Genomic DNA, 16,286 nt, shown 5'->3' on the forward strand with positions numbered 1-16,286 from the left:
ATGATCTTTAAAGCGAAGCAACTTGGACATATTTAGCAAAATGGTGAAGAATCAAAGTTAGCAGTGTGATTCTTCCTTTATGGGATCTTAATACATTTCTCCTTTTTTCTAATTAAAAGAAAAAGAGAGATGACGTACAGACATGTCTATTACAATTGTCTTTCACTTCCTGTTTGTCTTCTTTTATTTTAAGCTAACCATGTGATTGCCTTCAAAAGCCAAATTAAGAAAAATACATGATCAATCTAGATGAATACCATAGCGAAGATGACATACACTAAGAAAATATATCGTCTTGTTCGCCTAAACAAAACTGGTCCCCTGTTTCTCTCAATCGGAATCTAGTTCCTGTTATCTCGTAATATATACCCGCTAGTCAATGTTTATAAGTATACATACATAACATTCTCTTCAAATATGTGGAAATGAAGCATTAGAACTATTAGAACTATACATAACATTCTCTTCCGAATATGGGTTCAGTGGAGACATAGTGACGTCTCAAACCAATTGAACTACTGAATCTTTAGCATTAAATTGTAGTTTTAACCGGGGACAGCTGCCCCCCAACCTACACAGCGTAGATCCGCCCCCGTCAGTTGTGTTGTTCATGATATTTTAGTGGTACCCTTGATTAGTTTTTACTCTATAAAAGATCTTATTGTTTTAAAAGTGGAAGACAAATCAAGTTTTCACTGACACTTGTGCACCCTAACAATGTTTTCCATACCAATCGGATCTTGACGTACCAGTGCATGTGCACCTAAGAAAGCGGTAGATGCTAAATCAACGGAGACCAAATCGTATATTATTGTAGTGAGGACGGCATGCAGCAGCAACCATTGAATTATATATTTAAAATGTTTAAATAACGATTGTTTATAAAAAAGTTATTAGAATATTTTAATATTTGCCTTAATAAAAAATGAGTGTGACCGGATGGTATGATTAGAGTATAACAAAAGTTTACACTTACACATATTTTATCTCTACTCCATATTACTCTATCATACCTTTTCTGTGTCAAATATTTACTCTTGTTTCACTTCAATACATCCAAGATTATATAAGTGAAACTATTTTTCGCCCATCTACTCTAGAAAAGGAATATTTTGTTTTCACCTTTTTTACCCTAGAAAAGCAAGAGTAAACCGGAGAAAAACAAAAAACTACATGTCGTTTACACTTCTTTTCGATGCTTCCTTGCATTCTTTGTGATTAGCGAGCAAAAAAAAACATCCATAAAATACGTTTTTGATATATAACTTTTCCAACGAGCCAAGTTTCAAAGGTGAGGTTACATTATAATTACGATCAACGTCAACGAGGAAAGCTGATCACAGCAAAACAAATGAGAAGCAACAAAAAACTGTTATTAGAAACAATCCAGCTTTATTATATGAAGATCTCCACCAAACAATCATAAGACAAATTTATCAGGGTACAACAAAAGTAGACGATTATGAAAGCAAGTTACAAAAGAAAAAAAAAGTAGACGATAAAAACACTCGAAACATAAATTTCAAATTGCAACACCTCCACACACATGCACAAAGTGACGTCGTTTTCTGTATTTGGAAGCTCAGGCATGGTTTTTTTTTAAACAACACGTAGACAGCAGAAACAAAGACCCGGACTGTAACGCCCCGACCCGCCCACGGCTAATGGGCCATCCACGCCCGCTCTCTCGGCCCGTGGGCCCCATCCCATCCGACGGTCGATCGTTAATTTTCCAAGGCTCGAAATCATCATTTACTGACCCTGCAATCACCACATGACCTTTCCCCGTGCTTTGGCCTCACTCACACGGTATCGCGAATCACTTCCCGATAGGTCACCCATCCTTTCACTACTCCAGCCCAAGCACGCTTAACTCTGGAGTTCTAAACGGATGTGTGACAGAAAAGGTAAGTCAACTTTGGTGACATAGGTAGCCAAATCAATTCTCTTAAGCATTTTCACATATCACAACTCGGGATGTTACAATTCACCCCCTCTCAAAGAACGCAACGTCCTCGTTGCGCTCTACGACAGGTCTCAAGACGCCTCTCAGGTCAGAACTGAGACGGCTAACCAGCTCTGATACCACTTGTAACGCCCCGACCCGCCCACGGCTAATGGGCCATCCACGCCCGCTCTCTCGGCCCGTGGGCCCCATCCCATCCGACGGTCGATCGTTAATTTTCCAAGGCTCGAAATCATCATTTACTGACCCTGCAATCACCACATGACCTTTCCCCGTGCTTTGGCCTCACTCACACGGTATCGCGAATCACTTCCCGATAGGTCACCCATCCTTTCACTACTCCAGCCCAAGCACGCTTAACTCTGGAGTTCTAAACGGATGTGTGACAGAAAAGGTAAGTCAACTTTGGTGACATAGGTAGCCAAATCAATTCTCTTAAGCATTTTCACATATCACAACTCGGGATGTTACACGGACTACCGATGCATTTACCGTCATTAAAATTGATGCTGTCTCGTGTTAAACATCTCTCCTTGCATGTTTCACCGGGGGGATCCGTAGATGAACAGATCCCGTTTGGAGTGATACACAGATTAATAGGAGGAGGACAGAGACCCTGGCACTGGCCGGATGCAACTGCCCCCCAACAAAAAATGAATTAATGTAATTTATAAAGATACAAAGGATTAATTTCAACCATAAAAAGCCTTTTAATCTTTATACGTGTCTAGCTTGACATGTGTTATACTCTTTCTTTTTTTCCTAAAAATCGCATCAGTTTAATTTGTGATTATTTTCCTTATTATCCATTAGATAAAAGATCTTTCTGACCATAAGATAATTAACAACCTACTCCATATGAAGAATGAAGTATCAATTAATAATTTTTGATTTTCGATATTAGGATTATATCATAATTACAGTAAAACTAATTGTAAAATGTTTAGAGCTTTTGAAATATCTTTAAGACACAATCTTTTGTTTTCTTGTTAATTAATTAGTTCTCTAAACAAACGAACCTGTAGCTGATTGGAGGATGAAGAGACAAACAAAACATGCAGCAACAACAGCTGTGCTCAATCTTAAGCTCCCCATTGCTCTTCCTTCTTCTTATTTTCTTTCTTCTTTATGATTTATTTAGCCAAAAGAAGGGTTAAATTTATAGCAATATGGTGATGAAGAGAGGGAAAAAGGTCAACCATCACAAAATTGAGCACATGATTTCTTTTTACATGCCCATAGGCCTTATTCTGCGTGATTAGTGATGCGTTAATTTTTTGAAGACTCGGAAATTTTATTTGCAATAACCACATAACGTTTTTCCGTATTTTGGTTTCACTCGCATGATATCACGAATAATCCCGATAGATAATTCAACTTGGAGTCTAGGCTTACCGAAACTGTCCGTCAGGCATTCCACACAAAGACCATAAATTCTTATACGAAACAGATCTATGAGTGGAAGTAGCTATGGCTTAAGGACAAGAAACCGAGATTTATTAACACTACTGTTTGGGAGGAGCTGCAGGTGCATTGGGCAAAGCAGGAGGCTATAGAAAAGTCTCTTAAGAACTCAGCCAACCGAATGAATAATCGTGGCGGAAAAGGTGTTTATGTCCATAACCTTGGGACTTGTACCATGTCTTCTAAGAAATATCAATTTGTAAGTTCTAATTTTTTAAGATACTTTTTAAATATATTTGATTTTTTAAATATATTTATTGATTACTTTTTTAGGTTCAAGCAAATAACGGTAATCCCGTCGATTATCTCAATGTCATTAAGGAGGCATACACCAACAAGAAGACCGGCGAAATTCAGAATATTGTTATTAAAGATGTCATCGACTTGGTGGAACCCTAAAAGAAAGCATATCTAGCTACTCAAGAGCATTTCGATGACGATGACTTCAACTAACGTTGCTCGAAAGCGAGTAAACCAAATGGTGGAACAGGTAATTTTTAAAAAAATAATTCTATTAATATTTAATTTTGTTAATACTTAATATTTTACTTAATTTAATTCCATCACTATTTTTAGGCTCTTCCAAAGAGGAAAGGTCGTTTAGTCGGGTTGGCTCGTCGTGCCTCGTTTTGTCCTTCTTCATCCCAAGCCACGTTGTCTGATTCCATGATCATAGAGCAGCCGCAGAACAAGGATGACCGGACTGTGGTGTTGGAGACGCAGAATGCCACAATTCTAGCTGAATTGGCGGAGAAAAAGAGGACTAACCTGAAAATAATGGAGAAGATGAAACGTTTGTTTCCTTCAGACTCTTAGTTTTTTTTTTCAATTTTAAAACTTTAAATGTCGTTTTCAGATTTTACTTTTAAATTATGTAAAATATAATTTCTATAATATTTGTTTCCCATTTCATTTTTTCTATTTATTCAAATTAAATATATATAATATAAAAATATATTTAAAAACAAAAATTACAGATTCTGATGAAACTAAATCGATCGGAACATTCTGACCAACATATATGTCAGAAATTTCAGATACCAACATTCGTCGTAAACGTCTGATACTGCATTTCGTCGGAAATTTCAGATGCCTATTTTTGTCGGAATATTCCGATGCCATGTTCGTTGGAACATTCTGACGAAGTATTCGTCGGAAACTTCTGATGCACACATTGTTGGAAGTTCAATTTTTCCGATGGCAATTTTGGTTGGTATTTCTCCGACAATATACCAACGTCTTTACCGATGACGAGACATCCTCGGAAAAACATCGGAAAATACAGCGTCGTATTTCCTCGGAAATTTGAACGGATTTCCGATGAAAATATTTATTGCGATGAAACCATACCGACAACTTTTTGGTAGGAATTTCATCGGGATTGGCTCATTCCGACGGAATTCCGACGAAATTCGCCATCGAAATTTGCATGTTTTCTTTTAGTGACGTGATGAAAATAGAAAAAGGAATATCATAGATTAAAATAGTTAGTGCACTGGTCGTGACTATATACGTTATTTTTAAGCATAACATAGTCTAACAATCCTACATTATTTTTAGACCATATATATGTGATCCAATAGATGTCGAAGACTTGTATTTATCTAGGAAAAATTATTTTTATACTATACTATGCCTAAATGCTTTATAATTCTGCTACATCAGTATTAAGAAGGCTTAAACGATTGCCACATAAGCATGATTTCTTTTTAATTAGTGTTTAAAAGATTCTCAATTAATATATAATGGATTTTAGACCATATATATGCGGTCCTATAGATATCGAAGACTTGTACTTATCTAGGGAAAATTATTTTTATACTATGCTATGCATAAACACTTTATAATTCTGCAATATTAACATTAAGAAGGCTTAAACATTGCCACATAAGCATGGTCTCTTTTTAATTAATACAAATTTAAAGTTATAGCTCTTTAAAAGATCATCAATTAATATATAGTGGATGTTGATGTAGAATATATTAAACTTTTTTTACAAAAAAAAATAAAAATATTACCCTTTTAAAAAAATATATTAAACTTCCTGTGCAAATATGATCATCTTGTTCTACACCGTAAACAATCGATCATCTTGTTCTATACCGTAAACAATCATCATTTCAAGGACTTGATTACTTGAGATTTCGGTTAAGAGATCATAGAAATCTCTACATGTATAAGTGACAATGCTTAAGTAAGAACAGGTGGCCTATCAGTTTCACCACAAACAATTATAATATATATGTATAAGTGACAATGCTTTCAATAATTTTATGATTTAAGTAGACAAATCTTTTTTTTTACTTTTCTCACGAACTATATACTATAGTTTATTTAGACTGTAGGATACTACAAGTCAGAATTTATCTGTGTTTGAGATATGATTAGTATATGGCATAGTCCGAAATTGTTAAAAGGTCTTTGAGATCTTTCAGAAAAACCGTGAGCTTTGTGACATTTGTTGAACTTGGCAGTTGTCGTAAAAGCAAATCAACTTGGACGGCAGAATGGTGAAGGAGCAAAGTAGGCAGTGTGATTCTTCCTTATGGGATCTTCTCCTTTAACTGAAGTACATACAAGTCTGTTATATTTGTCTTTCATTTTGTCCTGTATTTTTCTGAAGCTAACCATGTGATTGCCTCAAAAGCCAAATTAAGAAGAATATATGATCAGTCTTGGATGAATACTCTAGCGAAGAGGACTACACGCAAGGAAATATATCGCCTTTTTTGCCTAAACAAAACTGGTCCCCCGTATTTCTCAATCAGAATCTAATTCCTATCATCTCATAATATATACCTGCTAGTCAATGTTTATAAGCAGTATACACAACATTCTCTTCAAGTATGTGAAAATGAAGCATTGGAATGTTCTCTTAATCTCCCTTTGATCAGTTGAGACTCTCTTAATATAGAGTTGTAAGTATTAGGATGGTTTAGTCATTGGTTTATTTCGGTTATTAGATTTATCATTGGTTTAGGTTTTTTTTTGCTTAAACCAATCTATATATATAGAAACAGTTGTACAGTGTAAAGATTGAGCTGAATAACAAACTTTCACATTTAACAAACTTCGTCTTCTTCTCTCATCTCTCCACCATTGTTGAGCTCCATCTTCAGTTCCAGATCTCATAATCGATCTTATTATGGTATCAGAGCACACAAACCGATCTTCCGCATCAAGATGAGCTTTCCGGTGACTCTGTTTTCGCGTTTCTTCGACCTTCTTTGTCTTGCGATTCGCGATTTCATCATTCAGATCGCTCTTTACCTTGCTCATCTTCTTCGATTGTGCCTTTGTTTACTTTGAAGACCTGGAATCTTGACGATCTCTTATATCTCGTTGGATCGATCTCGTTTCTGCTTTCTCGTTAATGGCGACTGTTCCTCCTGAGAGATCTATGGTGGATCAATATGATAATCCGTACTATTTGCATCATAATGATCATGCTGGTCTTGCTTTGGTTACTGATCGTTTGAATACAGCTTCGGAGTTTCATTCTTGGCGACGTGCAGTGCGTATGGGTTTGAATGTGCGTAACAAACTGGGATTCATTGATGGAACGATTCCCAAACCAAATCCTACGCATCGCGACTATGGCGCCTGGTCTCGTTGCAATGACATGGTAGCCACATGGTTAATGAACTCCGTTTCTAAGAAAATTGGTCAAAGCTTGCTCTTCATCAACACTGCTGAAGGAATATGGAAGAATCTTCTTGCTCGTTTTAAACAGGATGATGCTCCTAGAGTGTTTGATATTGAGCAGAAGTTAAGCAAGATTGAGCAAGGATCTATGGATGTATCAACATATTATACAGAGCTTGTGACTTTATGGGAAGAACACAAGAATTATGTTGAACTTCCTGTATGTACTTGCGGAAAATGTGAATGTGATGCTGCAGTTCTTTGGGAAAAACTTCAAGAACGGAGCAGAGTAACAAAGTTTCTGATGGGGCTTTCTGAATCGTATGATCAAACACGTCGTCACATCCTTATGTTGAAACCAATTCCCACCATAGAAGAGGCTTTCAACATTGTTACTCAAGATGAAAGGCAACGTTCTCTTAAGCCTGTGACGCGTGTTGATAATGTGGCTTTTCAGAGTTCTGTAGACTCTGTCCTTACTCCTGAACAGAATGCGTATGTTGCTGCTTATACTGCTCGTCAAGCTCAACGACCTGTTTGCACACATTGTGGAAAATCTGGCCATACAGTTCAAAAATGTTTCAAGCTTATTGGCTTTCCTCCTGGTTATAAGACACATGGTTCTACTTACATGAACAAGAATCATCTTCAGTCTAAACCACAGTCTCAAACGCCTGCTCAGAACCAGATGCTAGCTCATAATCCAGCACCCATGACTCCTGCTAATACTGCTAATGCGATAGCAAATGTCTATGCTACTGCTGGATCATCTCATCATGCTACTCCATCTGCTCCTGGTTTTGTACCTCACATCACTACAGGCGGTAACAATGTCATGTTGCAAGACTTCACACCACAACAAATTCAAAGTCTGGTTGCTCAGTTCAACTCTCATGTTCGAGTTCCAGAGACTCCTGTTCCTTCCTCGTTGACTGTTTCACCAGCATCAATTACTGATCATGGCATAATGGCTTCCACTTCTTCTTCGGGTAATCTTTCATTTCCATCTAAAAGTCTTACCTATTCTGATAATCACCTCAAATTCCAACATCATTCTCTTTCCACTTTACCATCTTTTCTTCCACAAAATGCTTGGATTGTTGATAGTGGAGCTTCTAGTCACGTTTGTTATGATATAGCCATGTTCTCAGTATTGACACCAGTGTCTAGTATATCAGTAACTCTGCCTAATGGTAGTAAAATTCCTATTACTCATACTGGTACTATACATCTTAGTGAGTCATTGATCTTGTATAATGTGCTTCTTGTTCCTGACTTTCATTTCAATTTGATCAGTGTGAGTTGTTTGGTAAGAACATTAACTTGTGCTGCTCATTTCTTTCCCCATGGTTGCTTCATTCAGGAACTTTCTCAGGGCTTGATGATTGGGAAGGGTAGCTTGCATCACAACTTGTACATCTTAGACATTGATTCATCTTCCATTGCTTCGCTTCCATCTTCATCATCTTTACCTGCTTCTTTTTGTGGCTCTGTTTCGGTTGATGCTCGCATTTGGCATCGTCGGTTAGGCCACCCATCATCTTTGATATTACAAAAACTCACTTCGTCTTTACCATCTTTCAAGATTGAAGATCCTGCAGAGAGTCATTGTACCGTTTGTCCTTTATCAAAACAAAAACGTTTATCTTTTACTTCTCAAAACAATTTGTCTTCAAAACCGTTTGATCTTGTTCACTTAGATATTTGGGGTCCTTTTAGTGTTGAGTCTGTTGAGGGTTTCAAGTATTTTCTTACTCTTGTTGATGATTGTACTCGCACAGTTTGGATCTATATGTTGAGGAATAAAAGTGATGTTTCTACTTGTTTTCCTGCTTTTATTGCTCTTGTATCAACTCAGTTTAATGCTACTATTAAAGCAATCCGTTCTGATAATGCTCCAGAGTTAGCTTTCACTGATATTGTTACAAAAACAGGAATGATTCATTACTTTTCTTGCCCTTATACTCCTCAACAAAATTCTGTTGTTGAGAGGAAACATCAGCATTTACTGAATGTAGCTAGATCTTTATTGTTTCAGTCTAATGTTCCTCTTGCATATTGGAGTGATTGTGTTACAACAGCTGCTTTTTTGATCAATCGCATGCCTTCTCCTTTGCTTAAAAACCTCTCTCCTTATGAGTGTTTGACTGGTAAGGTTCCCACTTATACTCAACTTCGGACTTTTGGGTGCTTATGCTATGCTTCGACTTTGTCAAAAGACAGAAACAAGTTTTCACCTCGTGCCATTCCTTGTGTTTCTTGGGATATCCATTGGGTTTTAAAGGATATAAACTTTTAGACTTCGAGTCTCGTTCTGTTTTTATATCAAGGAATGTTATTTTTCATGAAAATGATTTTCCATTTAAAACATCTGATCTTCTTCGTGAAACTGTTGATATGTTTCCTAATACCATCTTACCTATGCCTACTCCATTGCATTTTGTTGAGTCTATGCCTTTGCCTACTGAGCATTCTGATTGTCATGTGCATAATTCTTCTAGTAGTTCTTGCATTCATTCTCCTCCGGTTGTAGTTACTGAGCACTCTGATCCTGTTGTCAATACTGAGTCCTTAGCTAGACCAAAACGAACTACTCGAGCTCCTAACTATCTCTCTGAGTATCTTTGTAATCTCGTCCCTTTCATTTCCACTTCTAAACACATTTCCTCTGTTCCACCAAATCCTGTTCCTGTTTTTCCAACTCCATATCCTATTTCCTCTGTTCTTTCATATGATAGCTTATCTCCTTCCTTTCAAGTCTATACTCTTGCTTACTCTCTTGAAAGAGAACCCAAAAACTTCAAGGAAGCGATGACTTCTGATGTGTGGAAACAGTCAGCGAATGTGGAATTGGATGCTCTTGAGCAAAACAGAACATGGGATGTTGTGACTTTGCCTTCAGGTAAGAATGTGGTGGGTTGTAAGTGGATATTTACCATCAAATATAATCCTGATGGTACTGTGGAGCGTTACAAATCGAGACTTGTTGCACAAGGATTTATTCAACAGGAAGGTGTTGATTTTCTGGAGACTTTCTCTCCTGTTGCAAAGCTGGCGAGTGTGAAACTTCTGCTGGGACTTGCATCTATTAAAGGTTGGAAGCTCAGTCAGATGGATGTCTCCAATGCTTTTCTACACGGTGAACTTGATGAGGAGATTTATATGAGTCTACCTCAAGGCTATACGCCTGCTCCTGGAGTTATTTTACCTCCTAATCCTGTCTGCAGACTTCGCAAGTCTCTATATGGTTTGAAACAAGCTAGCAGACAGTGGTACAAGCGGCTTTCTTCTGTCTTGTTGGGAGCTAACTACGTTCAATCTCCAGCTGATAATACTCTCTTTGTGAAGGTTTCTGGCTCTTCATTTGTTGCTGCGCTTGTCTATGTCGATGATATAATGATAGCCAGTAACGATGATGATGCTCTTCTTCAGTTGAAAGACTTGCTTCGTTCAGAGTTTAAAATCAAAGATCTTGGACAAGCAAGATTCTTTCTTGGCTTAGAGATTGCTCGTTCAGCGGCTGGTATTTCTGTTTGTCAACGGAAGTACGCACTGAATCTTCTTGACCGATGGATCCCACCCTGCATCTTACGAAATTCCTTGGGAAGCTTTTGTCTACGCCTACTCAGTATAGGGAATTGATTGGTCGTCTACTGTATCTCTGCATCACTAGACCAGACATTACTTATGCTGTTCATCAGCTAAGTCAATTTCTCTCGGCTCCTACTGATGTTCATTATCAGGCTGCTCTCAAGGTCCTTCGGTATCTCAAGAACAATCCCGGCCAGGGATTGATGTATGCTGCTGATGTTGAGCTCTGCCTTAATGCATTTGCCGATGCTGACTGGGCCACTTGCAAGGATACTCGTCGCTCTGTTACTGGTTTCTGTGTTTATCTTGGCTCTTCTCTGATCTCTTGGAAGTCAAAGAAACAGGCTGTTGTAAGTCGTAGCAGTACAGAGGCCGAATATAGAAGCTTAGCTCTTGTGACGTGTGAGTTGATTTGGTTACAACAGTTACTTCGAGATCTTCATGTTACTATGACTTGTGTACCGAAGCTCTTCTGTGACAACAAATCAGCTCTGCATCTTGCCAACAATCCGGTGTTTCATGAGAGAACGAAACACATCGAGATTGATTGCCATACAGTTCGGGATCAAATCAAAGCTGGACGTCTCAACACTCTTCATGTTTCTTCTGGAAACCAGCTTGCCGATATCTTGACTAAACCTCTTCATCCGGGTCATTTTCTCTCCATGCTGCAGCGACTATCTTTGTCAAGTCTCTATCTTCCCGTTGTGAAGTTATCGACTTGAGGGGGGTATATTAGGATGGTTTAGTCATTGGTTTATTTCGGTTATTAGATTTATCATTGGTTTAGGTTTCTTTTTGCTTAAACCAATCTATATATATAGAAACAGTTGTACAGTGTAAAGATTGAGCTGAATAACAAACTTTCACATTTAACAAACTTCGTCTTCTTCTCTCATCTCTCCACCATTGTTGAGCTCCATCTTCAGTTCCAGATCTCATAATCGATCTTATTAGTAAGTTGCTAGTGATATATACATCGGGACCCTCAAGGCTTGTTAGAGCCAAGTTTTGATTCATTCTCATACTCAACCATTAGTACATTGCATATCTCTTTTGTGGGACCATCTTTCACACTTGATACCTTATTTTCCAAGTCATAAACCAATAAACTTTTTTCCCTTATTTTATTGTGACTGATCCTCCAAATATAAGAACTGTGTTCCCCACGAAAGCTTCCTCAATCTCACTTAGAAAATGACCACCACCACCACGTACGTTTTGCACCATACACACCTCAACTTCCCTCTCTTCATTGTTATAATTAGTATAACATCCACCAAAACTTCTCTCTTTCATGTTCTTAGTTGAAAAAAGCAATTTTAGTTCTTCAGGGAGTATATATATATAATGGATCTCAAGTATCCCCCATCTCACTACAACTTATCTTCAGTCATGAAGAAGCATCAGCGTCTTCAACATCATCGAGGAAAAGGGAGAGATGAAGAGTATGATGCTTCTTCTCTCAGCTTGAACAATCTGTCAAAGCTTATCCTTCCTCCATTAGGTGTTGCAAGCTACGACCAGAGTCGCATCATTTCTAGTGGATGGATCATCTCACCCATGGATTCAAGACACAGGTACTATAATGCTCTGGTCCTGATGTAAATGATCTTGTAATAAGGAAATTCTTACAAACATAAGACAATGCTTGAATATGTGATCTTGTTCATTTTCAAAGATAGCATATAGAAGTAAATCAGTGATTATATGTGATTGATTCAGGTGGTGGGAATCAATTATGGTGCTTTTGGTTGCATACTCTTCTTTGGTTTACCCCTTTGAAGTCGCATTTCTAAGGTCCTCGCCAAAGAGAACTCTTTGTATCACAGACAACATCGTAGACTCGTTCTTTGCTGTTGACATTGTCTTGACGTTTTTTGTTGCTTACATAGACAGAAGAACACAGCTTCTTGTCCGTGAGCCCAAACAGATTGCAGTGAGGTTAGTATATGTTGTTGATAATACATTTTTAGAAAATTGATCCATGTTTTGTTGAATTTTGATTGGCTAAAGTTGTGGGGAATAATTAATCACAAAATAATGCATTTATAGTTAACATTTAAAATATTTTTTAATGTGTAAAAACTCTAAAAATACATCAAAAAAAAAATTAGTATTATAGTCACGCTTAGTTTTTTTACTCATAGAGTACTAGCTAAATGATATTTTAATATATCATTTAAGGTACCTTTCAACGTGGTTCGTGATGGATGTTGCGTCGACTATACCATTTAATGCAATCGGATTCTTGATCACTGGCACATGCAAGTTGAATCTCACTTGTAGTCTCTTGGGACTGCTCAGGTTTTGGAGACTCAGACGTGTCAAACAACTCTTCACAAGGTACTTTTCTCTCTATCTACTATGACTCCATGTCATGTCTCTGATCAAACCATTTTTTTAGAAAGTGAACAAGAGTTTCTCACTTTCGTGTCATTACAGACTCGAGAAGGACATAAGGTTCTGCTACTTCTGGATTCGCTGCATTCGACTTCTATGCGTGACACTGTTTCTAGTGCATTGTGCTGGATGCATTTACTACCTACTAGCAGACATGTGTCCACATGGAAAGACATGGATCGACGCTGTCCCAAGTATCAGACATAAAAGTCTTTACATCAAGTACATTGCATCCATTTATTGGTCTATCACAACAATGACAACTGTGGGATATGGAGACCTCCATGCTAGCAACACTATTGAGATGGGATTCATTACATTCTACATGTTATTTAATCTTGGCCTCACTTCTTACCTTATAGGTAACATGACTAATCTGGTCTTGGAAGGAACTCGTCGTACCATGGAGTTTGTGAGTCTCAACCTCTCTACTGGAGTCGTAACAATTCAATCCTTTTTTTTGCCTTTTCTACTGTAGTAATTATCTGTCATGTTTTGTTGTTGTGTGGGCAGAGGAATAGCATTCAAGCAGCGTCAAACTTTGTTAACAGAAACCATTTGCCTCCTAGATTGAGAGACCAGATATTGGCTTACATGTGTTTGAGGTTCAAAGCAGAGAGCTCCAATCAGCAGCATGTTATTGACCAGCTCCCAAAATCAATCCACAAAAGCATTTGTCAACATCTTTTTCTTCCATCTGTTGAAAAAGTTTACCTCTTCAAAAGCGTCTCAAGAGAGATACTTCTTCTCCTGGTGAGTTACCAAACAAAACTAATTAGGTTTTGTGAGTCGTTGATGAGTTCTCTAACCATTATTTATTTATTTTTTTGTGTTGAAATGTTTATTGGTGATTAGGTTTCTAAAATGAAGGCTGAGTATATTCCACCTAGAGAGGATGTCATTATGCAGAACGAAGAGCCTGAAGATGTTTACATAATTGTATCAGGAGAAGTTGAGATCATAGATTCAGAGATTGATGAGAGAGATAGAGTGTTAGGCACTCTAAGATGTGGAGACATATTTGGAGAAGTTGGTGCACTTTGTTGCAGACCTCAGAGCTACACTTTTCAAACTAAGTCTCTGTCACAGCTTCTCCGGCTCAAAACTTCTTTCCTTATTGAGACAATGCAGATTAAACAACAAGACAATGTCACAATGTTCAAGAACTTCATGCAGCATCACAAAAAGCTGAGTGATCATCTAAGGACACAAAAAGATGGACAAAACGATGACGTTCCACCGAACATTGCCTCAAATCTTATCAATGTTGTATCCACAGGCAATGCAGCTCTTCTTGATGAGCTTCTCAAGGCCAAGTTAAGCCCTGACATTACAGATTCCAAAGGAAAAACTCCACTGGTAACGTTTTGCTTCACCGCTATTTGTTTCAGCATCATAATCTAAGTCATTAATTCGTTTTATATTAATGTTTCAGCATCTAGCGGCTTCCAGAGGATATGAAGATTGTGTTTTAGTACTCCTAAAGCACGGATGCAACATACACATAAGAGGTAAACACACCATACTTATATATTCTGCTTAAGAGATATGTTCTGTTTAAAAGATATATTTTTTTTTAATTTTTAAAATGTTGCAGATGTGAGTGGTAACACGGCTCTATGGGAAGCAATCTCATCGAAGCATTATGCCATATTCAGAATCCTTTACCATTTCTTAGCTACAACTGATCCACAAATAGCTGGAGATCTCCTATATGATGCAGTGAGACAGAACAATGTAGAAGTAATGAAGGATCTTCTGAAAGAGGGGATCAGTGTTGACACAGAGGACCATCATGGCTTCACAGCTTTGCAGGTCGCTGTGGCGGAGAATCAAATGGATATGGTGAATCTCTTAACTATGAACGGTTCAGATGTGGTTGGTGTCAACACACATGAGTTCAGACCGTTGGAGAAGTTAAGAGTTGTGAAAGAAGAAGAAAGAGTGAGTATTTTCAGAGGGCATCCATTGGAGAGGAAATCAAGAAGTTGCAATGAAGCTGGGAAGCTTATACTGCTTCCTCATTCTCTTGATGATCTCAAGAAAATTGCAGGTAAGCATACATTCTACATATTGTTTTTGGTTTAGCTTTGGTCTTTTTGGCGCGGTTCTAGTCTGGTGGTAGTGGTACTACATGAAAGCATCAGGACCAGAGATAGTGACCCTATTTGGTTTAATTTCTTTCTCCTTACAACGTTGTTTCATTTGTGTGTGTATAAAACAGGAGAGAAGTTTGGGTTTGATGGAAGTAAGACGATGGTGACCAATGAAGATGGAGATGAGATTGACAGTATTGAAGTGATTAGAGATGGTGACAAGCTTTACTTCATGGAACAAAATAATTCAGAAAATAAAAGAAAATAAATTATGAAAACCGGTGGTGGTGGTCTAGTGTCGTTTGAGGGAATTGAGAAACCCAATAAAGCGAATCCGGGTTCAAACCCCACCGGCCACACGGATATGAGTTATTGTTTTCGACTCATTTGAATGCGTAGGAGATGGTCTATCCGTGAGTTATACCTCCACCCGGGGGTTAGGCTTGTGTCATCATTGACCCGGATTTAACCATTTTCTTTTACAAAAAAGAAATTATGAGATACACGATCTAGCGTGAAAAAAAAAATGAATTAGAAAAAAACATGCATATTGTAATTTCTAGGTGAAAACGATATTTGTTTGTCCATTTTCTTTGTCAACTTAGATAAAGTTTTAATCTACATGAAAGAAAAAAATGACGCATCTGTTGCTACTACCCTTTGCAAGAGAATCATCACAAACATTTTCTTGACTTTCCTCTTGCATAAAAGAGGAGAATACATCCACACTCACCGGCAAATAACTATTACACCAAAAAAAAAGAACTATTACGTCCGGTTCAGACCAAACCAACTTTGGTTATTTTGTAAAGGTCTCCTCAGGCTCAGGGACCCGACGATTAAACACATACCAAGGTGAAATGCAGGTGATCTGAGAACCCCTATGAATTTGATATTTTCAATGAAAAAATTAAAATGTAATTTGTTATTCACTAATTAAAGATTTACTAATTAAAGATCAAGAAAATATAAAGTCGGTCAAAATAACTGTACTTCATTTTGCTATTAGTGGTAATCTATAAACTTTTAATTACTAGATTATTCAAAAAAAATTGTCCAGATTCACCCAATATAGAAAATAACATACATATATAGTAAAAAATTTAAAATAAAGAATTTAA

General features: G+C 37.5%; 1 protein-coding gene across 1 annotated transcript; it reads left to right on the plus strand.

Moving 5' to 3' along the window:
• Window positions 1-11,894: 11,894 nt before the first annotated feature.
• LOC108819981 (potassium channel AKT2/3-like) lies at window positions 11,895-15,758 on the plus strand. Its single transcript, XM_018592981.2, has 9 exons — window positions 11,895-12,246; window positions 12,392-12,610; window positions 12,854-13,012; window positions 13,112-13,481; window positions 13,583-13,822; window positions 13,925-14,428; window positions 14,505-14,580; window positions 14,667-15,122; window positions 15,294-15,758. The coding sequence occupies exons 1-9, from the start codon at window positions 12,017-12,019 to the stop codon at window positions 15,431-15,433; spliced, it is 2,394 nt and encodes a 797-aa protein (XP_018448483.1). The 5' UTR covers window positions 11,895-12,016; the 3' UTR covers window positions 15,434-15,758.
• Window positions 15,759-16,286: the final 528 nt, after the last annotated feature.

Source organism: Raphanus sativus, chromosome 8 (assembly GCF_000801105.2).
Source record: "Raphanus sativus cultivar WK10039 chromosome 8, ASM80110v3, whole genome shotgun sequence".
NCBI classification, from domain to species: Eukaryota; Viridiplantae; Streptophyta; class Magnoliopsida; order Brassicales; family Brassicaceae; genus Raphanus; species Raphanus sativus.

Bases quoted from the DNA above. Each gene is read 5' to 3' on its own strand.
- LOC108819981 (XM_018592981.2), top strand. From the start codon at position 12,017: ATGGATCTCAAGTATCCCCCATCTCACTACAACTTATCTTCAGTCATG. The intron at 12,611-12,853 runs GTTAGTATATGT...ATATCATTTAAG, and splicing joins CCCAAACAGATTGCAGTGAG to GTACCTTTCAACGTGGTTCG. The intron at 14,429-14,504 runs GTAACGTTTTGC...TTAATGTTTCAG, and splicing joins CCAAAGGAAAAACTCCACTG to CATCTAGCGGCTTCCAGAGG.